Source organism: Phlebotomus papatasi, chromosome 2 (assembly GCF_024763615.1).
Source record: "Phlebotomus papatasi isolate M1 chromosome 2, Ppap_2.1, whole genome shotgun sequence".
In the NCBI taxonomy this organism is placed as follows: domain Eukaryota; kingdom Metazoa; phylum Arthropoda; class Insecta; order Diptera; family Psychodidae; genus Phlebotomus; species Phlebotomus papatasi.
In genome coordinates, this window is record NC_077223.1 from 77209021 (window position 1) to 77233357 (window position 24337).

Below are 24337 nucleotides of genomic sequence, written 5' to 3' on the forward strand. Positions count from 1 at the left end.
AAAATATTTAAAAAAAAGTTTTTTTTAAAGCATTAAACTAAAGAAATAAGAATAGAGGGAAGTGGGGCATCTCTGAATTGGGGCAATTTGAGATTAAGCTTTTTGCCCTATTTTTAAATGGTTTTGAGCGTTATTATTAGCTTCAAGATTATTAGTTTGTTGAGCTAAATTATGTCATAATAAGGCCCAGTTCCATTTAAAAATAGGACAAAAAGCCTAATTTTAAAGCTATCTCATTTCGAATTGCACCCATTTCCCCCTATTTTATTTTTTTCATTTCTAAATCACAATATATCTCTAAGTAGCAAACGCTAGTAAAATACTCAACTGAAAAAATGGTTACAGCTATTTTAACTATGGGTTTCATTTGTTTATATTCGTGCTGAATGGTTTTTTGTGCGAGAAATTTTATTAGGAATTTTTTATTTATAAATAAAACCCAGTAAAGAAAAATTGAAAACCTTTAATTATCACGTTATTTTATTAAATGTATCCTTTAAGTTCTTTATAATTATTCACTAGTAAATTCTTCATTAGAAATACTACAGGAAGATTCTTAAATTAGTAAATCTTCATCATTTGTGAAGATTTATGATTTACCTTAGCATTATGTCAAAATTTTAAGTAAAATCGTCTGCGTGGTTTATACGTTATTGTTTTTATTAAAACCACAATCCTTAAAAAAATATTTTAAGTGCTATGGAATGCGCAATGGAATATGTGTTTATAATACTGCAAGATTATCTGACTTTAATTGTTTTTGTGAACATCTCTATCTTAAACTAGAAAAAAATACTTTACGCTTTAGCAACTCTGTCTTTCAAAGCCCTTTTACTTGAAGGATTTTTTTAAAAAGTCCCAAAAAAAATCAAAAACTCCCTTCATAAGACTTTCTGAGGAATGAAAAAAGTTTAAAAAAAAAATTGAGAAAAAAACAAAGCAAAAGCAAAATTTCTGCAATCTTTATATTAAGAAAAAATATATCGTTTCTCAAAATTTGAGAAAAACAAAAATGTATTAAAAAAAATTAGATGCATTGTATCTCTTTAGAAATGCTTCCCATTTTACAAAAAATAACAAAAATTCAAGATTCATTACTATTTTAGAAGGAAAAGTATCATCTCTCCTAAAAAAAATGCAATTGGCTTTGAGCTCAAAGTGTTAAGTATCTCTGTGTTGAAATCTTCAACAAACATGTCCTGGGAGATGTTCTGATGAAGATAAAGGAACTAAGCATAAAATATTGTATGATTTATGCAAATTGAGAGGAAATGTATAGAATTTTTTGATAGATTTTACTACGCAAGGTATCAAAAATAATTATAGATATTATTTTAACTAAAAAAAAAAGACCTGTAAAGGTGTTGTTTTCCTTTAGGATAGAGGCAGGAGAAAGGCTAGAGGACTCACTGTGTATCAATGCGACTGTGTTCAAGGATATCATCACTAGGAATGGGTTCTGTTTCAGTTTCAGAAATTATTTGTTTCAGCCATTGCTGAATCTGACCAGGATGTTCAGTCTGGGCATCAATGGATGTTTCTATAGAGCAAGTATGAGGATTTGGTGTGTCCTCGAGACTAGTAGAAGCAGCTGGAGTGGCTTTGCATGTAGTATTGATGGTCAAATACGATATATTCTTGAGATTCAGCGTTCCAGAGCACCGATTTATGGTCATATTGGACACGCAGCACTTTATCGATTTACTAGGTGTCTCCTCCTGTTTACTTTCCATTGATTTGGTCTCCACGGTTCCCACATTTTGCTCCCTTCGCCCCTCAATTAACTCCTTTGACTCACTCAAGATGATATTGATGATGGAATCATTCAGATAATTTGCATTCTCCGTAATTATGGTTCTGTTGTTGCTAAAATCAATATCCGGAGTACTTTTCTCCTCACTCACATACTTGTGCAGAGTCTCATGGTCATTCGCAGGACATATGTAATCTTCATTGGCCAGCAGATCATTGGCAAAATTATAATTTTCTAAATTGAACTTTCCAAACTCCCTGATACTGCTTATCACGGCTTCCTCATTCTCAGGGATAAATTTCACTTCATCTATCGACAGTTTCTGCTGAGTTTGATTCTGCAGGACCTCCACCTGGCGCAGCAGAAGTTTTTCCCGGATGGCCAGGGCTTTTCGGAGGTGTTCAAAGGATTCACGGACATGTTGTTTGAGCTACAAAAGGTACTACTTTCACTCTGAATTATGAGGATTTCTATATTTATTTTACCTTGTCTGCCGTGAGACTCCTTCTCACATTCGATTCCATCCGAAAAGCAACAGAAATTCTGCCCTTTCACAAGGAAATCCTCTACCTCACACCAAACTTCTTGTTTATTCACCCAAGACGGAACGTCAAACCCAGCTGCTGTGTTGGCCCAGCACTCCAATAAATCTCATATGCGTATCAGTATTTATATGCCGTTATCTAGAGAAATTTCCGTTGAATCACCCTGTATTCAAAATTTGAATTTAATCTTAACGGCTAACCGAAGTCTTTATAGAATTTTTTAAGAAAACCTAATAATAGGGGAGACCAAGGCACAATTGGTCAGCAAATAAAATTTCTCTTTGTTTATAAAGAGCGATGTGTTTAATCTGAATAAATATTAGTCTGCTCGATATTCCTTATAGGAAAAACTGGAACAATTTACTTTCCAATTCTACTTCTGGCTAATTCTGTCCCAGTCTCCACTACATCAAGCCCTGCGTAGGCACAGTGCACAGTAGCATATAAATATCCTATAGGCCAGTTTGGTCGACAAATGTAATATTTTGGATAGTAAGAGTTGTAAGAGTACCAACTTAAAAGAGTACCAAATTTTAAATATTTAGGAGTAGCGTAATATTGGATAAGCTATGTTTCGAAGAACATTTGAAGAGTCTTATAAAAAAAACCAGTGATAAGCCCAGATAAGCTTATGGTAGCTGAGATTCTTTACAGGTGACCTCGAAATGCGTGCAACTCCGGGTGCTTGCAACTCGGAATGCGTGAAAATTCGATTGTGAGTTGAATTTTGGTGGTAAAGAATCTCGTCGAGTAAACTGTTCTCGGCAGTCGAAATGGATGAAATTGGCTCGACGCGATACTTTACCCCCAAAATTCAACTCACAATCGAATTTTCACGCATTCCGAGTTGCAAGCACCCCGAGTTGCACGCATTTCGAGGTCACCTGTAAAGAATCTCAGCTACCATAAGCTTATCTGGGCTTATCACTGGTCATTTTCTATTTTAAATAGTCTGAGTGGGGAAGACCAACATAAGAAAAAAAAGTTCATTGAAATCGGTTAATAAACATAAGTGATAGAGTCCGGTCCATATGGGTATAGTAAGGGTCGGGGTACAGTGGGTTGGGGTAGAGACGGATGGGACCCATTATTAGAAAGATCGTGCTCTCAGATACAATATAGGCTAAAATTTCATCGAAATCCCTTTATAAATACAGAAAATGCAGTCCGGTCAAGACATTTTTGATTATAGCTCGGGTCAGGGAACATCAAGGGAGGAGTGTAACCCATCGTTGGAAAGGCCTCGACCCCAACTACAACATATTAAAATTTAAAGAAAAAGCATCGTCTAGTTTTCGAAATATTCCCCCCTGGCGCCTCGAGTGGGTCAGTGGATAGAGAAGTGGCTCTGTGACTGCGAGGTCGTGGGTTCGGAGCTGGGCGGCAGCAGAAAAAAGATTTCTCATGCCATATCGGCTTCGAATTCGTCCAGTGAATGAATGAATAGTAATGTCAATGGTGCATATTGGCAAAAAAGTGAACCGTCTAAAAACAATAGAGGCTGGTACGAAAACGAGTTTCGACATGAATGTGGTACTTCAGTCGATACAAGTATTCGCTGTCACTGATCCCAAACACACACCGAGAAGGGATGCTGTGATATAGTAACGGCACTGATTGTCCACACAGAGCTGCGATATAGAGCGGCTACCCGTATCGGGGGATAAGATAGAATAGGAGTGGGGAAGCATAAGGGGCCCAATTGGTGGCCTGGATGCATCGGAATATCCGAAATGGAGAACTGACCCCTGGCAAAATCTTATCTTATCTATCTTTCGAAATATTCGAAATCGATTAATCGAAAATCGATTTTTCGATTAATCGGACCTTCGATTAAATCGGATAAAATTGGGATGTCGCAAGGGTTGTAGTGCTCCACGACAGCTTTCCAAAACACCAAATTTTTTTGCATTCCAATAATTAGAACCGGAGAAATGACCATTCAAAAATTCAATTTTTGACCTCCTCTAGCTCAGGTCAGGGGGGTCGGAGGGAGTGAAGTTTGGTATCGATCGAAAGCTCTTAGGCCCAGCTATAACATACCAAAATTTGAGATCGATCGATGCCATAGGGACTGAATTATTGAGAAAACGAAATTTGGGGGTATTCCAAAATGGCGGTAGGGGAGTGGGGGGGGTCTGACATCATCAACCTCTAGCCACTTCTCGATATTTAACCTTTGCCGAAAACCGCTTGTCGATATCTCTTTCCGTTCTCTCTCCAGAAGCGTTTGTACTCCGGACGGGACGGACATCCACGAAAATCGATTTTTGGCGCATATGATATTCGTGATCTGTGACTGTCAAAACGTGTAAATCCAAAATTTGGGCCCGATCTGACGAGGTCGGATTTCACCTAGGACTACAAAAACTGAGATTGTAAAGAATCTCAGCTAAAAATTATCAAAAATATTAAAGAAAATTTATAAAATAATGATAATACTGAAATAAGTCAGCATGCACTAACTGGGTCGCCTTTTCGTTAATTCACTTTTAATTAAACCTTTGGATTTAAAATACTTTTTTCACAAGGAAAAAAAAAACAATAAATATTTTCAATCAACCAGCTGTCATTAGCGAAAATATAACTTCTAGATAATTTTTAGTGAAGAACCCAGCTGGCACAAGATTGACATGAGTCGATTACACTCACTTATTTAATGGATAAAAATATTATTTTTGCTTTTTCTCTAATTTTAATAGTTATATTATGTTACTGTAGTGACTATATTACGGAAATAAAAAGGGACAGATAATCCTAACCGGCTTATGTAGGTGAGATTCTTAACGTGAGCTAACTCGGAGTGCATGCAAATTCGATTTAGAGCTGAAATTGTGAGTCGCCATTTAGTTATCTTGAATCAAATTCGTGAAATTATACAAGTTTTGTATTTGAACCAAAATGTCAAGGATTTGGATGAACTGACAGAAAAGTGATATATGGGTGAAATGTAGACCAGAATGTACTCTATAATTTTGCCGTAGAACTTGATCTCATCGATTAATTAGAAGCCGAGATAATCGAGGTTGTTTGTTTCTGAACTCGTTTTTTCGACCAGAGCGCCCCAAGTGTTCATTTGTTGAACTTCAACTATATCAAAGAATTGTTGTATTTTGTGGGACTTTCCATTTAAAACCCTATTTTAAGTGTCTTTGTGGAGTAGAGGCAATCAAATTGGCATCTGAGTGATTTCAAAGCGTTATTATGGGAAAAATCAATTTTTTCACACTTAAACGGCAAAATCGGAGTGATAGCGTAGTCTGAGCGGAAAATGATATATGGAAGAAATGTAGAGACAAATGTGCTCTACAATTATGTCGAAGTAATCATCAAAATCGGTTTAGCGACAGTCGAGATAATTGAGGTTATGTGATATTGAAATTGGTTTTTCGACTGTGGCGCCCCTGGTGTTGGTCCCACGAAGTTCAAATATTCTAGAAAGTTGTAGCATCTGGTGAGATCTTTCGTTTAAGCCCTCACTCATCAAAATCGGTCACATAGAACCGGAGATATGATTTTTTGAATTTTGTGAACTTTGACCCCTCATATCTCCGGATCTGTTTTAACCACAGCGCACATTTGCACCATTTTGGAAACGTCCTAGACTGGACTACAACATACTGAAATTTCATTAACTTGCACAATGCCGTTTTTTAGAAAAGTGACTTTGAATTTCGATGAATTTTGACGCTATCACAGCGCCACCTGTGGTGACTTTTTGAACTTCCATCTGAAAGTGCTCATCGAGACGAAACCAAAAAGGTAAAATTTAGGTCGCTATGTTAGTTAGAACCGGAGATAGAGGCCGGTCAATGTTTGAACTTTGACCCCTTATAGCTCGGGTCAGGGGTTTTAGATCGATTTAAGGTTTTTTTTGTTTTATAGGTATAATCAACGGCTACAACATACTAAAATTTCAGCCCGATGCACAATGGAATTTTTGAGTTATTTAACTTATAAGATTTAAAAATTTTCTTTTTAATAATAGCGCCCCTAGCGGTGGTTTTATGAACTTGCGATGTTAGAAAGGCAGGTGGCATTTCACAAGAGCTTTCCAAAAAGCCCTCACTTTTCAAATTCTGACAATTAGGACCGGAGTTATGGCCATTTTAAGAATTTTTTTTTTGGACCCTTATAGCTCGGGTCAGGGGGGTCGGGGGACCTTAAGTTTGGTATTGATGGAAAGCTCTAAGGCCCAGCTATAACATACTAAAATTTGAGCCCGCTCGATGCCATAGGGGCGGAGCTATTGAGAAAACAAAAAAAGGGGGGTCTTCAAAATGGCGGAAGGAGGGGTGGGGGGTGGGGGGTCTATGCACCAAGTTGCAATTTTCACCCGATATATAACCTTTGCCGAAAACCGCAAGTCGATATCTTTTTTAGTTTAGGAGCTATTAAGCTCCAAAGAGCGGCCGGCCGGCCGGCCGGCCGGCCAGCCGGCCGGCCGGCCGGGAACGTAAATTAGCCACATATATATTCGTGATCAGGAAGTGCTGAAACACGTTTTGGCCAAGTTTGAGCTTGATCGGACGACATGAAATTTTGTTAGGATTATAGTAGGTGAGATTGTTAAGAATCTCACCTAATATTATTTTAAGTGGATTAGTCATAAACGATCCAGATAGCGAAGCGCCCGGATTAGCACACTTGACTGTATTTAATGAGAAATGTGCTTAAATTGAACCAATAAGTATTGATAATTTCTGTAAGCCAAATATTCCGAAAATAGGGCTCAAAATTTCAATATTTTTTATTTTACATAATCCTTCCTCGTATCACTTGAAACTTTGAAAGTTTAAGAAGGTTCGTGAAGGCTATCTATAATAAAAATTTCAAGCCTTATGGCCTCTACACACTAAAGCAATTTATGTCCATATTGAAGCAAATTCCCCGTACTTTTGTAAGGTAAAACTCTTCAATATGGACATAATTTTCTCTAGTGTGTAGAGGCCATTAGTCTCTTTTATTTTAGAAAATAGTGAATATTGAAATTTTCGTTTTGACAAATTTTGCCCCAGTCTCCCCTATACGAAAAATCACAAATGATGAAACCGATGAAACTATAACTATTTCTACTTACGCTCTCATATTATATTTTTGTACACTGAGAGAAATCCGAAAAAGTTAAAATAACATTCTGGAAATGTTTATTTTACCCTGCAGTATTGATCCGAAATCTGTGTAAATATTTTGCTTTTTAGGTGTATTATGGGTTAAAGTTACCCTTTTTCATGTTAATTTTACCCTTAAAAAGGTGTAAAATTAACATTATAAAATGTTGATATATTTTTACACCTAAAAAGTGTTAGGGTTATGAGGAAAAAAAGTTAATCGCACCCCTGTTTTTTTTCTTAGTGTATGATGAATAATATTTAAACTCCTAAAATGTTATTCCTTCAACGTAAATTATTATATCTCCAAATAGCTAGACAAAAAAATAGGTGTAATGAGTGAAAAAATCGCGCCTAATAAATAGGAAATCTACAATCCTGGTCCAGTGTTTTTTTTAATTAAATAACACGTCTTGCTTTGAGCACTTCTAAAACTAATAGATAAGCTCGACTAATTGGTCCATCCTGACTATCATACAGTTGCGTTGATCCATACAAGAATTATGAACTCAAGCTATCCAGGAGCATCTATATGTATACCATCTAGACCCTGCCAAACCTCTATCACCCTTAATCAGTTCATAATTAATTGATTTGTAACATAATGAAAAACGTTACAAAAAATAGTTCAATTCCCAAAAAGAAAATCCCTAACAAAGGAAATAGAAGAAAAATAAGCTTCAAAAGAACCTGTTGAATGCTTATATCTATTTATTTTGTAGGTAGAAGTAGAAAATTCAATAACATTTCTATGAATAACGTAAAAGGGAAATATTGGAGGCGAGTCCAAGGGAGTTTATTGATAATTGTGTTTATTGAGCTTCCACACACGTTTCAATATTGAATACTAGACCAGTCAATTGGTCATCGTCAGGGAAACAAGTGACCGACAAACAAGGTATCCGACTCACCTGTTCAGGTGAGGCTTCAGGAAGTCCTCTACAGCCCACAATTTAAGTTATTGTTTGGCTCAAATTAAGGGTGAAATTCGCCTCTGATAAAGTTAATCATAAGCTTTGGGAGCTGTCTGTTGATGGGCTTCAATCACTTCTTGACGGAAGCTCAGTGCGTATTTAGTGGACGGAAGTGCTAGTGAACGGAGTGAAAATGTGCTTAGGAAAAGTGAAAATCCGTTTTAAGTGCCTGATTATTCTAGTTATTTATTTGTGTGTGCAAGAAGTGGACTTGCAAACCACGCAGAATATCAATGTCTGTAAGTTATTTATTGAAATCATTTTATTTTCTACAAAAATTATGTGTTTTTCGAAAGGATAAATTCAAAAAAGAGTCAGAGCGTCTAAATCGAAATTGGAAATTGTAATAAAAGTTACAAACTATTATTTTAGATATATTTTTTGAGAGATAAAATCTTTATAATGGGAATTTCAATGTCACCATCGATTTTGCAATCATAGTGATTACAGTAATAAAAATAACTAATTGGACTGATTACCCTTCCTCAGATATTCATATATAATTTTCTATTTTATGTTTACCAGAAATTAACTGAAAATAGAAGCTAAGAATATAGCGGACTGTTCGTTTTGAAAGTCATACTCTTAAGGGAAAAAAATATTTTATCAGTATACTTATATTAATTTTGTTACGTGAACAATAATTTTGCCAGAAAAATAAAGAAGAAATGGGAATGCAGAAAACTCGGATTCGTTTGGTTCTTTATAAATTGTTTCGAGGAAGGAAGTCCTTTAGCGGGTCAACTCATTAGAAAAAACTGGTCAAATATTCGAGCTTTTCGTGATTATTATTTTTCACTTACATTTTTTCATATTTACCAGTTCACAGGCATTTTAAAACGATTCATATACTTTTTAAAAAATTGCCCAGTTACCGTCGTTGCGGGTGACTTTGCACTCGGGGGGTGACTTTGCACTCTGCTGTTTGTGAGACTTTGAACAATTCTAGCACTTATTGATAGCCTTCGCCGATCCGGTCTACCATGTCAAAGTATATAAGGATATGTTATGTACCAAGTAAGGTACAATGATCCCCAAAAGGATTCTTGTAGTTTCAGTAATAGTCAATGAAATGCTAATATAGGTATTTTGTCAAAAAACGGCTCCGTGAAAAAGTTATCTGAAGGTGCAATTTTAAAATCGATTTCAGAGTAGTAAATTGCCCAAATCTATTCCAAATTTATCTGGCTAGAATAATCCACTTCGATTTTGTTGATTATTTTTATTAAAATATTTTTTTTTCCCTATTATCTTTCTAAGAACGCATGATTTATGTTATAAAATTGCATGTAATGGTCTTTCTAAAGCTTTATTATAAAAGTATTTGGCTAAAAATTATCCAATTTTTTGATAATTTAAGATAAAGTGACCGAGATCTACAAGATGGTGTGACCGCCATCTTGGTTTGACGTTTCTGTCCGCCATTTTGAATAACTGTCAAAACCTAAAACTGGTCCGATTGAGCTGAAATTTTAGTATGTTCTAGCTGATGTCAAAACCTTTTCAGAACATATATAACATCCGACCTAGGTCAAGCGATTGCCTGGATACAGGAGCTCCAAGTTCAAAATTTTGACATTTTCATGAATACAGAACTACGGAGAGCTTCTTTTATCGAAATCATCACAAAAAAGACAGTACTATCGTTAGGCGATGAGATCTAAATAACAAACAAAAAGAAAAGTAATGTTTTTCCTTATAACAGCATATTATTTGAAGATCTGAAAAACTGTTTTTGCAAAAATGAAAAAATAAAAAAATTAATAAATGCACTTTTCATTTATTTTTTTTTTAATTATGTAAGAGTAAATAAACATATAAAATAAAAGCCTCAACCATTTTTAATGGTTACTGAGGCATTTCATTTAGATTTTAAAATTAAGGATTAGTAAATAAAGATCGCCAAAATATGATGATTTCAAAATTTTAAAATTTGAGCCTCTGTATCTAGGTTAATACTTGACGTAGACTGGGACATAGATACGTTCTCAAAAGGTCTTGACATCAGCTATAACATACTAAAATTTCAACTCAATCGGACCAGTTTTAGGTTTTGACAGTTATTCAAAATGGCGGACAGAAACGTCAAATCAAGATGGCGGTCATGTCATCTTGTAGATCTCGTGCATATTACCCTTAGATGTAAAGATCTTCATTGTCGTTTATTATCAGAAATTGTTGATTTTTTAGTATTTATTAAAAAGTGCAAAGTCACCCGCACCTTATCCCAAGTGCAAGCCTTTTTTCTTGATTTTTTTAAACATAGTAAAATTTTATAAAATTAATGCTAGTGGCACAAAATCCATTCATTAACAACTGAATACAAATAATTTTACTCAAAAACCCCCCTCCCTTCACTTTAACTATCCACTTTTAGAGAGCAAAGTTGAAAAATAGCGGAAAAACGTGCAAAGTCACCCGCAACGACGGTACGTAGAAGTTGCAATTGAATTTCAGACAATAAACAATTTGGTTTACAACCGGTAGAAATCAGTTTAAAATTTTGTTGTATTTAAAAAAATAATTATACAAATTTTCAGTAGTGCGGTGAATTCTTGAAGATTTTATTATTGTATTGATTTTACATAATAGCTATTTAATAAAATTTAGAGAAAAAAATCAACATAAACTAAGGTATTGCTTTAAAGTAATAAATCACAAAATTGGTTTCCTGTTGAATATTCTTCTGTCTACAATCAATAATGTATTATTTACCAATAACATTTCATTTTCAGTTTAATGCTATAATTTATTTAGTAATTGAAGGGTTCTTTCTTCTAATAAATCAAATAATAATACAAATTATAATTAAAACGGTTATGTGGGTCAAAGAAACTAAAAAAAAACAATATCTTTTGTCTAAGTTCCAGCATTGTAAAAAAAATATTTTAATATTTCAGTTCTGCTGCCTGATTTTCGGAAAACTTTAGGAAACATTCAAAAAAATTAAATATTTCCAGTTAGCAAATGAGTTAAATTAGTCCCGCAAAGAAGAATGTTATATTTCCTTGATCACAACTTACTTTACAAGACTAAATATAGCATAAAATGCATTTAATTTCCCAAATTTCATCCAAATTTTTCTTGGGTATTTTCTAGAAAAGGGCACGAGCAATTTTCTTTTAGTTCCGGATGTATTTTAGAGTCAGTCTATGCTAACATTTCATCTATAGACTCTCCTATAATCGAAAAAATTTTCGATATTGAATATTCGAAGGCCAAAGTTTAATGACTTTGGGTTGCCTATTTTTCAACCGATTTGTTTAAATTTGAATTTTTTGGAAATGTCTTGAAGTTTTCAACCCGACTAAGGTAAAGGACCCTATGTCGACCACTTAAGGAGGTGTTTTGTGAAAAACTTATGAAAATACAGTTATAATTTGTCTTTTTAGATAGGGTTTTTATCTAAAACTATAGAATAGATCCTTATCTATCTTATGATGAACTTCATTTAGACATAATATAATTTAAAATTACAAAAAAATTAAACTGTTTTATAAATGCGATGTGTTCCTCTACTCGACCACTCTGATATCAGAGTGCCTTTACTCGACCGCCTGGGGTTCCTCTACTCGACCACCCATTTTTTCTAAGAAATTAAATAAAACACAAAACTATAAAGTCATGCATTTAACTTTGGCTTTCTAACACTTCATGAATAACGCTTAAAATTAAGTCAATCATTAATATAAAATAGGAAAACTCAGTTTTATGAATTTATTCAGAAGTACTAAAACATTTAACTGAAAAAGCTCCACTTCCTATGATTCGTCGACAGGTCGAATTGAGGAACATTATATTTGAAATGCACTTTCAATTTTAAGACCTTAAATTTAATGTTTAACTTAATCGTAGAACTAAAATTTTTGCACAGAATAAAGATAAAGTCCTCAACTTGCGATTAGACTCAAAATTTGAATTCTCAAGTAATCTATAAGAATAATAATTGAAATAATTCCTTAAGAAAACAATTAAGAATATCAATAAGAATGCTATAAATTGATGAAAAATCGCGAATTTTTATTTAAGAAATACTTTTAACACTTCGTAAAAGTGCTTTTTTCAGTGTTCTATGGTCAATTTCTGTGATATTTCCACTGATTTGTATTAATTATGAAATAACTGATCTTATGATGTTAAACTATTTGCCAAATATTATTGCAAATGTAAATAATTTGAACAAATATTTCGTCTGGTCGACCTGAGGAATCTAGGGTGGTCGAATAGAGAGGCGGTCGAATAGAGGATACTTTACCTTACACCGCACTTATAGCCGGTAATAAGTTAGTAAAGTTCATGTAATTTACTTATTTTGTTCGAAAATTTTAATTTATTGGTCGTATTTTTTCGATCTAGAAGTTAAACGGTAAGAGATATCGATTTCAATTCTTCGGTGACTCTTCCATAATTCTTTTTTTATTAGGGAATTATTTCATTCTTTTTCCATCATTTCCTCTATGCCTTTCAAAACCAGATTTTTTGGATTTTTCTCTAAAACGGCTCCAACGAATTTTTTTGAATTGCATATGTTTTGTAGATAGAAGGCGATTATTTAGTCTATAGATAAACAGAAAAAAATTTCGACATTGTATATTCGAAGGTTAAAGTTAAACCACATTGAAAGGCCTATTTTTAAACCGATTCGCTTTAATTTGGAATGTAAACGGAAAGTTAAGCGGAAGTAAACTTTTATGGACAAAAAAACTGCGTGGAAAGATAAAATTTGCGGAGAGCTATATCTCGTAAATTCGAGCATTCCGTAAAGCTGCGACTCTTTGTTATCTCTTTTTGAATGAAATGCTCTCAAAAATCCAATTTTCGTTCTTTTTAACTGCCCGAACTCCAAGAGAGAGCAGTTTTAACAATCGTGTTTTTTTTTCAACTTCTCTCCATCCTAGCTGCCAAACGGTAAGAGATATTGACTTTTTGTCTTCGGTGACCCCCCACAAGTCAACATTCTCTATCTAACTAACTTACCCAAATTACCCCCCACCCCTTCTAACCCCTACAAAAACATGTTTTTTTTACTTTGCAAAAAATTGGCCCTGGCGATTTCTTTCATTTTTGGATATGTTTTGGAGGTAGTTTAACCGTACATTTTAACCTTGTACACCTATCACCGGAAAATTCGCCATCTTGAATAATTTAAGGTCAAAGATCAACCACCCTGGAGGGTCTAATTTTCAACGGATTTGGTTAAATTTGGACTTTTATGAAATATCTTTTAATTCTGAACCCGACTGCATCGGTCATAATCGGTGATGGATCGGGAAAGTAACGGTAATAGATTTATTTTGAAAATACTGTTTTTCGCACTTTTTCAGTCTTTTGACCCATATAAAATTCAAACGGTAAGAGATGTCAACTTCCAGTCTTCGGTGACCCCTCCTCAAATGACGTTACCTCGAACCCAACCTCTTTTTTCCCCCATCCCCTTTCATGCGTTCCCTATCCCCCAAAAATAGGCAAAAAATGAGGTTTTTCTAATTTTGCAAAAAATTGGCCCTGACGATTTCGTTCATTTTTGGATATGCTTGGAAGGTAGTCCAGCTGAACATTTCGTCCTTAGATACCTATCACCGGAAGAATCACCATCTGGAATTATTCAAGATCAAAGCTTAATTTTCACCCGATTTGCACCGAGAAAAATTTGGATGGTATTTTCTACAAATCGTGTCTTTAAATTCTACTATCTCAAAAGATAGTAGAAAATACCATCCTCCATAGAAACTTTCCTTTAGAATTTACTATCTTGACATTTTAAAATTTACTATCCTATGGATAGTAAATTCTAACAGCCGGATTGTAAAATTTACTATCCTCATTTAGATTTTACCTTGACCTCTCTTAGATTCTAATATCCGGGAAGTAAATTTTACTGGCCACATATTAGATGTTAAAATTTAACTGGAAGACAGTAAATTTTAACGGAGGATAGTAATTTGGATTGAAATTACCATCCAAGCCAGTAAAATTTGCCATCCTGCTGTTAGAATGTCATTTTGGAATATCGTGGGTGCCGATGCAACGGTTCCCGATATGCTTCGAATACATTATAGCAATTCGTGGCGCAGCTGGAAGATGCTGGACTGTCATCACAAAGGTCGCATGTTCAAATCTCGGCGCAGTCGTCAATTTTCACGCACCAAAATGGCTTGAAATACAGAGAATATCATCCAAGAAGGGCCCCAAGCCCTCAAACAATGTCCAAAAAGCAATGATAATAAGGAAAAATAAATTTTTCCGACATTTTTCATTCTAATATCCGGCTAGTAAAATTTACTATCCTGCCAGTAAAATTTACCATCCGGCTAGTAAAATCTAACATCCGGGGATATTAGAATTTACCATCCGGCTATTAGAATTTACTATCCATGCAATAGATTCTACAATTTTTGACAGTCCAATTTAATATCGCGTTTGCTGGGTGACTTTTTTACTATCCGGCCATTAGAATTTTGTATGGAGGATGGTAAATTTTACCATCCACATTTTTCTCGGTGAAGGCAGAGCTCTTTCTCGGGAGTTCGATCAGCTCGCAAAGCCTCGGACGCTTTGCCACCCCTTTTTCAAAATCTTTCGTTTAAGGACGAACTCCTCTCATAATAGGAAATGGTATTTAGGTTTTTGCCTTCGGATAAATTTTTCCTCATCGAAAAGTTCTTTTTTTTTTCAAAAGTGTCTCCGAAAATCAGCTCCCAGCCGGCTGAATTTTTAAATTTTTTAAATGCAAATGCTTTTTTTCTTTTTGACCGACGTAACCCTTCAATAGGCAAATAAAATGCCTCAAGTAAAGTAATGCTGATCAGAGATATTCAAACATCACAAAATCGATATCACTCTAGGTGCTATTAATTACAGATATACTATCAAACAACTCTTCTTGGTATCTAAATGCATTTGACACTTAAATACTTTTTTTGGTTTAGTATACGTTAACGAGGTGGGTAATGATATTGCGGCAAAAGCTGTGGATGTTGCCGTGAATTATGTTAAGAAAAATCCAAATCTTGGCCTATCTGTGGAAGTTATGTCTGTGGAAGGGAATCGCTCGGATTCCAAAGGATTGCTGGAATCTTGTAAGTTAACTCTCTAGCTGCACCCTGCATTCATTTTGAGTGTGCTACTAACTAATGCATTCCTGGCATTTTTAAGTATGCTCAATGTACTCTCGATCTCTGGTGATGAATCAGCCACCACATGTGATTCTGGACACCACAATCACTGGTGTGGCATCAGAAACTGTAAAATCCGTCAGTTCAGCCCTTGGGATTCCCACTGTGAGTGGATCCTTTGGTCAAGAGGGGGACCTTCGACAGTGGCGAGATCTCAATGATAAGAAAAAGAACTATCTCCTGCAAATCATGCCACCGGCTGATCTAATTCCTGAAGTCATTCGTGGCATCATAATAAATCAGAACATTACAAGTGCTGCAATTCTCTATGACCCCTACTTTGGTGAGTTACAAGTGCTGCCCAAAATGAGGCCTCATCAATATTGCACCAGGCATGACCTATAAATCTCTCTTTTTTTCGTGCACTCATCACTATTTTTGGCATCTTTTCACTTTCCTTTCGTGGCCATATTTTGGAGAAATATATTTTATTGATTGATTTGGGTGTTTCATTTGGGGTGTTATATAGTTATGGATCACAAGTATAAAGCTCTTCTTCAGAACATCCCAACACGCCATGTAATCACGGCAATAAATGTGGAGCAGCGTGCTGAACAAATTGAGAAGCTGCGGAATCTCGATATTAATAACTTTTTTGTTTTGGGAGGATTAACGTCCATCAAGGAAGTTTTAGGTAGATCAATTATGAGGTAGACTAAATATTTGATATTAAAAAAAAAACATCCGGTTTCCAGAATCCGCCAAAAAGGAATACTTCGATAGAAACTTTGCCTGGCATGCAATAACTCAGCAAAGGGGAGATCTCACAGCCAATCTGGACAATGCTACGATTATGTTCCTACGGCCAATTCCCGACAGTAAAGCTAAAGATCGCTTGGGTGTCATGAAGACAACTTACAATCTCAAGCAAGAACCTGAAATAACCTCAGCGTTCTACTTTGATATGGCTCTAAGGACATTTCTAGCTGTTCGGGAAATGCTCCAAGTTGGAGCCTGGCCTATGGATATCAAATATCTAAACTGCGATAACTACGACGGAACTAACACACCAGATCACACTATTGATTTAAAATCGTATTTTGTCGGTGTTTCGGAACCTACAACCTACGGAAGTTTCGAGTTCAATTCTCGACCAGCGCTACCCTTCAATGGATACAGCTATATGAAGTTTGATATGGATATCAATGCAGTATCCATAAGAGGAGGTGCATCTGTAAATACTAAAAATCTCGGATTCTGGACATCTGGACTAGATGCTACAATTTCCATAAAGAACCAAGAAGATATGAAGAATCTAACGGCTGATGTAGTTTACAGAATATACACGGTTGTGGTAAATTTTAGTTCCAAAAGACTTTAGAGTTTTCTTCAATTTCTTATCACAAAAATTAATTCTTTACAGCAACCACCCTTTATAATTCGCGACGAAAAATCTCCTAAAGGCTACAAAGGTTACTGTATCGATCTGATTGAGGAAATTGCCAAAATCGTAAAGTTCGACTATACGATCAAAGAAGTCGAAGATGGAAAATTTGGGAATATGGACGAAAAGGGTGAATGGAATGGCATTGTGAGGAAGTTAATTGATAAACAAGCAGACATTGGACTAGGTTCAATGTCTGTTATGGCAGAACGAGAGACAGTGATTGATTTTACAGTGCCATATTACGATCTTGTGGGCATCACCATTATGATGCAACTTCCTAGCACTCCTAGTTCTCTCTTCAAATTCCTAACAGTGCTCGAGACGAATGTCTGGCTCTGTATCCTTGCGGCTTATTTCTTCACTAGCTTCCTCATGTGGGTATTTGACCGATGGAGTCCCTATAGTTACCAGAACAATCGTGAAAAATACAAAGATGACGATGAGAAGCGAGAATTTAATATTAAGGAGTGCCTTTGGTTTTGTATGACTTCCCTAACGCCTCAAGGTGGTGGAGAAGCCCCAAAAAACCTTTCAGGACGACTTGTGGCAGCTACTTGGTGGCTTTTTGGGTAAGATCCCTTTGTATTTATTTTAAGCTTTTAGCAGGAAATGGACGCAAAAACTAGTGCGCTCTTTATATTCACCTTTTCATACTTTGCTACGTTTTGAAAATGTACATATGTATGTAGGTACAATTCGTCAAGTCTAAAAAATAATTAGGCATGGATACCTTATAAATACCTGATAATGAAGAACTCTATCCTTGAAATATCGTAATTAATAACAAAATGAAAAGAAAAAAACAGAGAAAACTAGTTTCAAGTTAAAAAAGAAGATACTTGTATTTTTGAATCTTATCTAAAGCAGTCTGCAAACTAGAGGTTTAGCCCAGTTCCTGAAGGTGTCAGAATCCGTAGTAATAAACATTTTCGTTTTTTCGAATATAATCAAAAGGGAGATATTATAGGATGAAAATGTGTACACCACTTCCAGACATTTCCACAATTTATATGGAGGAGCCTTACACTTCCAGCATTTCGGAAAACTCCCGAAAATGCTGCAATACTTCCAGGGTATGAATTCTGTGATGCTTGAGTTTTTCACATGAGAAACTCACGGTTTTTAGAACGCTTCCTGTAATCGTTTGGTGAAGCTTTCACAAAAAGTGTCACGTGAAACACATGCAGCATCTAAAAATTCACATGAAAGTTTTAACGAAAGCTTGACAAAATACTTACTAAAGGTGACCTCAGAGTCGTGAATTTCTCACGTGAAAAACTCACGATCTCAGAATTCATACCCCATTCGCCATTAAGACCTAAGGTAGGGTGGGCAAAAAAAAAAAAAGAATTCATACCCAGAACTTCTTGCACTTCATGCACTTCTCGTACTTAGAAATCAATAATTTGTTTAATATTATGAAAAATATAATTGAGAAGCCTTAAAAAAAACCAGTGATAAGCCCAGATAAGCTTATGGTTGCTGAGATTCTTTACAGGTGACCTCGGAATGCGTGAAAATTCGATTTTGAGTTAAATTTTGGTGGTAAAGAATCGCGTCGAGCAAACGGTTCTCGGACACCGAAATGGATAAAATTGGCTCGACGCGATTCTTTACCTGTGATTTATTTTTTGCCTGTGATCCGTATGATCTTTCCTTCAGATAGACAATCATTTTGTTTGCACATCAATTACACAATTGAAAATTTTTCTTATCAGAAAAAATTAAATTCTGGTACTGACCATCAACGTGCAAGCGAATTTACTCCTTCGTCGATCGAGCATAACTTCTTTATGAGGATCGACGATGTCTCTTCATTTTCAAGATTTTTAGGGAACCATATAGAGGTCCTTTAACAATATTTATTTCATGGTTATTCGCGATCTATGCGTCTCACAGATCGTTTGTTTGCAGATGTGACGCAGATTTTGTTCAATTTACTTCTTCACTTTAGAAACGATGACTAGCGATGGAGCAATTTTTCCAGACCTCCACCAAAGCATTTTAAAATATTATTAGTATCCCTGTACCAAGTTATGTTTCGAAAAACGGAAAGTTTTGTTACATTCAGGGTTTTGAAGAGCCCTAACGATAGTTGCTTCCCGCATGTCCTGCAAAATATAGTGACATTCAATTGTCACGCTTGTGTTCCATTACGATTTAAAAAAGTTTTACAAAATATTATCGAAAATGCTTTTATAGGCTTTTAGCCAATAAAATGAACTACCACTATGCAAAATATGAAACCACTGTCACCAGCGATTTGATAGCTATACGCTCTGAAACTCGTTGCATTTTTTTTCAGCCACCCTTTAGTTTTCGAAAAATAACAAAAAAAAAAATGAAAAAGATCATTAGTTGAAGTTGAGAATTGTTTGTACACTGTGAATAATTTGTATATCTTGTAAATATTTCTATTAAAGTCACTTGGATTTACATAATTTTCTTGTACTTTCCTCCTTTGGTTTGTATTGACATTTTTATAACTAAATCGGTGCTCAGAGAATATGTTTTTATTTTCAATGATATTTTGCAAAACTTCCAGAGCGACCACAAAGCGACCACCTTCAACCAACAATATTTAAAAAGCGACATTATTTAAAAAGAATGTGACGAAATTTTCGTCACATTCTTTACTTATACCATGGTCCCAACTACATTGTTGGCACGAAAACACTTTCATAAACTTTTACCCTTGCCGACAATAGGGTCATATATGACCCGGAAAATTCTACGCGCTTTTCTGGAAAATTGAGAGTAGTTTATTATATCAAAATATGTAATATACAATCTTTGGATATTCTATATTGTGTTTCTAAAGAACTTTTTTGCTGAAAAAAAATAAAAGAATATAAAAAAAATTTGAAAAAGAAAAGTCATTTCACAAAGTTCGAATTTCGTGATTTTTGATCTCAAATATTTTCTTTTCCTGAATATATGGAGTCTTGAGAAAATTAGCCAAGAATCTTACATCCTTCTATTATGATGTCGTGCACAAACAGATAGATTTTAATTAATGTATAGTCAAAAAAAAAAAACTTTTTTCCCCGGATCATATGACCCTAATGACGTGAAAGAGTTAAGCTCCAGGACGGTGACAAATTGCAATAAAAGTCGATCGTATAACTTCTCTCTCTTTGTGTTCGAGCAGTAAAATGTTCATTGAATCAGGGGCCTATCAAGCCTAATAAAAAGTGAAGCTATTTTTCGCTTTTCCTTGTAAAAAATTTGTAGACATTGCACAACGACTTTAAAAAATTTGCTCCTAGTTCTTGTATTATTTCGGCGAACATTATGAAATATGTATTTTTGGATAGTTTTTAATGCACGATCTCGAAATATATCAGACTGATAAGTTAATTCTCATTAGGAAGAAACTTGCCAATAGTCTTCAGTGCCTCTATGCAAAAACGTATGGAAAAATGAAACGTCGAGAGGCCCCTGATTGAATCTTATTCAAGAAATCGTTCTTTGGTATCAATAACTTATGATGTACCATTGATGAAAAGCGAGATTTTTAAAAAAAATATATATTCTATTTCTTAAGAATCGTCACCTAAAGGTACCTCAGAAACTTATCGGGATGGACTATAGTACGTTTCTTGGGGAGATATGTTCAAGACACACCAAGGACTCCGAATATACAGATGGTTTCTCAACACTCGAAAAAAGTTTTCATTTTATTGCACTGTAATGATCTATGCTGTAAAAGTGATTAGCTTTTGTGCGAGCTACCAAACGGGAGCAGTTAGAAGTAAAACCTAAATATATTTCTCTTTGAGTCATAGGTCAACTTTGAGCTGAATTTCATTAAGATCGGTTAAGCCATTATTGCACTGAAATCAGTAAAAGTCAAAATAACATTCTGGAAATGTTAATTTTACCTTGCATTATTGATCCGAAAACGGTGTAAATATTACCCTTTTTAGGTGTATTGGGGGTTAAAGTTACCCTTCTTCCATGTTGATTTTACCCTTAAAAGGTGTAAAATTAACATCAAAAAATGTTGATATATTTTTACACCTAAAAAGTGTTAAAGTTATGAGGAAAAAAAGTTAATCGCAGCCTCTTTCTTTTCTCAGTGTGAGAAGTAAAATTTTAAAGTTGTGTGTTTTCAGAAGGACATCGTTAATTTTCCAAAGACCGGAGCAGGTCGATCCTTTTTTTTGGTTCGACCAGCTTCAATACATTTTTGCTCATGGTCTTTTGGTAAAAATTATGAAGATTCCCCCCAAATTAAAGTCCATTATTGTAATTTTGTCCATTACTATTCCATTGAAATATCTGCTGCTGATTACTTTGAAATTTCAGCCATAAATGTCTAAGCTCAGTTAAAAAGCAAACCTTATCTGATCTCTCTTCACTTAGATTTATCATCATTGCTTCGTACACCGCCAATTTGGCTGCCTTCCTCACAGTATCGCGTCTCGATACTCCAGTTGAATCCCTAGACGATTTAGCAAAGCAATACAAAATCCTCTATGCTCCTCTGAATGGATCCTCAGCCATGACCTACTTCCAGCGTATGGCTGATATTGAGGGGAAGTTTTATGAGATCTGGAAGGATATGTCCCTGAATGATTCCCTGACTCCAGTTGAAAGATCTAAGCTTGCAGTCTGGGATTATCCAGTGAGTGACAAGTATACCAAAATGTGGCAGGCTATGCAGGAAGCTGGGCTTCCTAATAGTCTCGAAGAGGCAGTTGGAAGAGTTAGGAATTCAACAACAGCCACAGGATTTGCCTTTCTGGGTGATGCTACGGACATTAGATACTTAGTTCTGACCAATTGTGATCTTCAGATCGTTGGTGAGGAATTTTCCCGGAAACCTTATGCGATTGCTGTTCAACAGGGATCACCGCTCAAGGATCAATTCAATAATGCGTAAGTTTAAGATTTTGGGATTAAATTTTGCACCTAATGAGCTTTTTTGGGACAGGATTCTTATGTTACTGAACAAGAGACAATTGGAGAAGTTGAAAGAAAAGTGGTGGAAGAATGACGATGTTCAGAGCACGTGCGAGAAGCCCGAGGATCAATCTGATGGTATTTCTATTCAGAACATTGGCGGTGTCTTCATTGTGATCTTTGTGGGAATTGGAATGGCATGTGTGACGCTAATCTTTGAGTATTGGTGGTACAAGTACCGCAAGAATCCCAAGATAATCGACGTGAGTGAGGCTCCAGTGACACAAATGGGTGGTGGAAAGCACCATGATCTTCCCCAGGCGGGAAAATTGGGAGATTTGGGGGGTCTTATAAAGTTCGATGGCAAAGGATCATCCAACAATACTGCCCTCCGTACACGAAATACCCAGCAATTTGCGGGCAGCACCTTCAAGGCACGTTTCTGAGCAATAAAATGTGCCCAAATAGATGTTTTCGCTCTCAAAAGTGTATTTGTGTGTAATTCTCTTGCACAGTGATTGTGGCTTTGCTCTCTCTTGATGCCTCAAGTCCCGCCAAAACGAAAAAAACGCGCAACAAAGTGTGTGAGGATGTTGATCGTTAGATTATCTCCAGTCTCCTCAAGCTCAATTTAAACTCTCTTACAAATTGCACCAGAGCATTTTCAATAAAGACGTTGTACCTTTGAAGAGATCGTTTGTGTGTCTTATATTTTCTGTAACTGGAATTTGTCATCATCTGACGAGCGTGTGACTCGAATTCCATTCGTAATCCCCCTCCTGTCCAATAAATGATCCCCCTCTGAGACCCCCAAATAAATCAATCATTCGGCTTTTTGATAAATTTGTCCCCACATTTTGCGATAAATTAACTGTGTTAAGTCGCAGCACAAGATTTTCTGATTGTTCTGGACAATAGATGTTGACAAAAGCCGAATATTTTTTATTCTTCTATCGCTTCTATCGTTTCACATCAGAGTTGCAGTTGCAGCTAGATTTAGGATGACTTACTTTATTCTCAGTTCAAACAACTTTTTCCCATTATTAAAAAAAATCGCTTCTTGGAAATTACATGAGGTCAACTCACTTTTTTACGATTTTGAGATTCTAATGCACTTAGAAAGACAATTTAATAAATTTTCAGATGATATAAGTCATTAAATTTCGTTATTAGAAATTTTTTTTCAAAATTTTAATATTTTTGATTTCTTGCATAATTTTGTTTGAAGTAAAAGGGGCACAAAATATTATTCATCGTTCAAATTTTTGTGAAACAGGGGACTAACTCTAGCAAGTTGATTCCTTGTTATTCTAATTTCAGCAAAATTTGCACATCATTTAGAACAACAAGGAGCTAACTCATTAACTAATGCATGGGTACCTACAGTTACGAGTAGGTCGTCTAGCTTGGAGGCTTGTGTTGGGAGGGTTTCTCTCGGCTTAACCGAGTTCTTTGCCTCCAAATTGTGAAGCTTGGGCTTCCAATGTCTGGGCGGGATACCTAGTGGCGGGAATGTTCCTGAAGCATGTGGCCCGGTGAGATCGGGCGGTGCAGGGCTTCGGAGAGTAAACTTTTTATTTTAGTATTTATTTATTAATTTTGGTATGTTGTCTATATTAAATGCTGTGCACTAATGCAAAACATTTTGGAAAAAAACAATTAGGAAGAACCAACGTATAATTTAAAAAAATCATTTTATTTTGAGGTGACTGTCCATGTTCAGCCTTCTTGGTTGATACATGTTTCGCTTACAATTTTTTTTATCTTTATACTTGCAAGATAGAGTCCTATATTCGAAAATACCGTTGAATCATTCTTAATAACGTTTTTTAAGGTTAAAGCTTATAAAGGCTTTAGAGAGCATATTTCTTAACCAAATGGTATCATTTTGGGGCTCGTTGGAAAGGTCTTGAAATTTCTGACAAGTCTGACAAGGTTCCATTCGGTAAACTAGATATGAATCGATAAATATTTTTTTGTCAGAAAATCGATTGTATTACTCTTAAGATTTTTTTAAGTATATTTTGAGTGATTTATGAATTGGTTTAAGTCGAAATTCATATTTGGATTTGTTAGGGTTAGAAAGGTCTTGGGAGTTTTGACAAAACTGAGACCACTTCAATATGTTGTGAACCGATTTTAATCTGAAATACAATTGTATTTATTATAAGCTATTTTCCTTACTTAGGTGGCTGTAACGTCCCTTTGAGGGGCCCGGCCTCTCGCACTAACCTCGTAGCTAAGCTTGCTCCAGAAACGTAGCTTAGGTCGCTGTCGAAAAGTCCTTGCTGACGCTTCTTGCGAGTTGTCGTAGCAATCTTGCTTCTACGGGTATGGGTTGTTAGATCCTCGCCCAACCCTCCCCAGTAATTTTGTAATTACTCAGTCAAAAATCAGTATTTTTTAACAAGAATTTCACCAAAAGAAAGCTGATCAAATTCTCTTGAAACAACGCCGACGAAAAAGAAATTCAAAGCCTATTAC

General features: G+C 35.5%; 3 protein-coding genes across 3 annotated transcripts in view; 1 reads left to right on the forward strand and 2 right to left on the reverse strand.

The window, feature by feature from the left end:
* LOC129804471 (heparan sulfate glucosamine 3-O-sulfotransferase 5) overlaps positions 1–24337 on the reverse strand; it is a 271187-nt gene that overhangs the window by 198874 nt on the left and 47976 nt on the right. The gene's annotated exons all lie outside the window — the stretch shown is intronic.
* On the reverse strand, positions 263–2456 carry LOC129804481 (uncharacterized). The gene is made up of 2 exons (XM_055851814.1): positions 2239–2456; positions 263–2183 (listed from the first exon to the last, which is right to left on the reverse strand). Exons 1-2 carry the CDS (start codon positions 2275–2277, stop codon positions 1407–1409), a joined length of 816 nt encoding a protein of 271 aa, XP_055707789.1. The 5' UTR covers positions 2278–2456; the 3' UTR covers positions 263–1406.
* LOC129804448 (ionotropic receptor 25a) lies at positions 8394–22546 on the forward strand. Its single transcript, XM_055851764.1, has 8 exons — positions 8394–8622; positions 15313–15462; positions 15539–15841; positions 16028–16192; positions 16254–16852; positions 16922–17514; positions 21314–21829; positions 21885–22546. The coding sequence occupies exons 1-8, from the start codon at positions 8517–8519 to the stop codon at positions 22297–22299; spliced, it is 2847 nt and encodes a 948-aa protein (XP_055707739.1). The 5' UTR covers positions 8394–8516; the 3' UTR covers positions 22300–22546.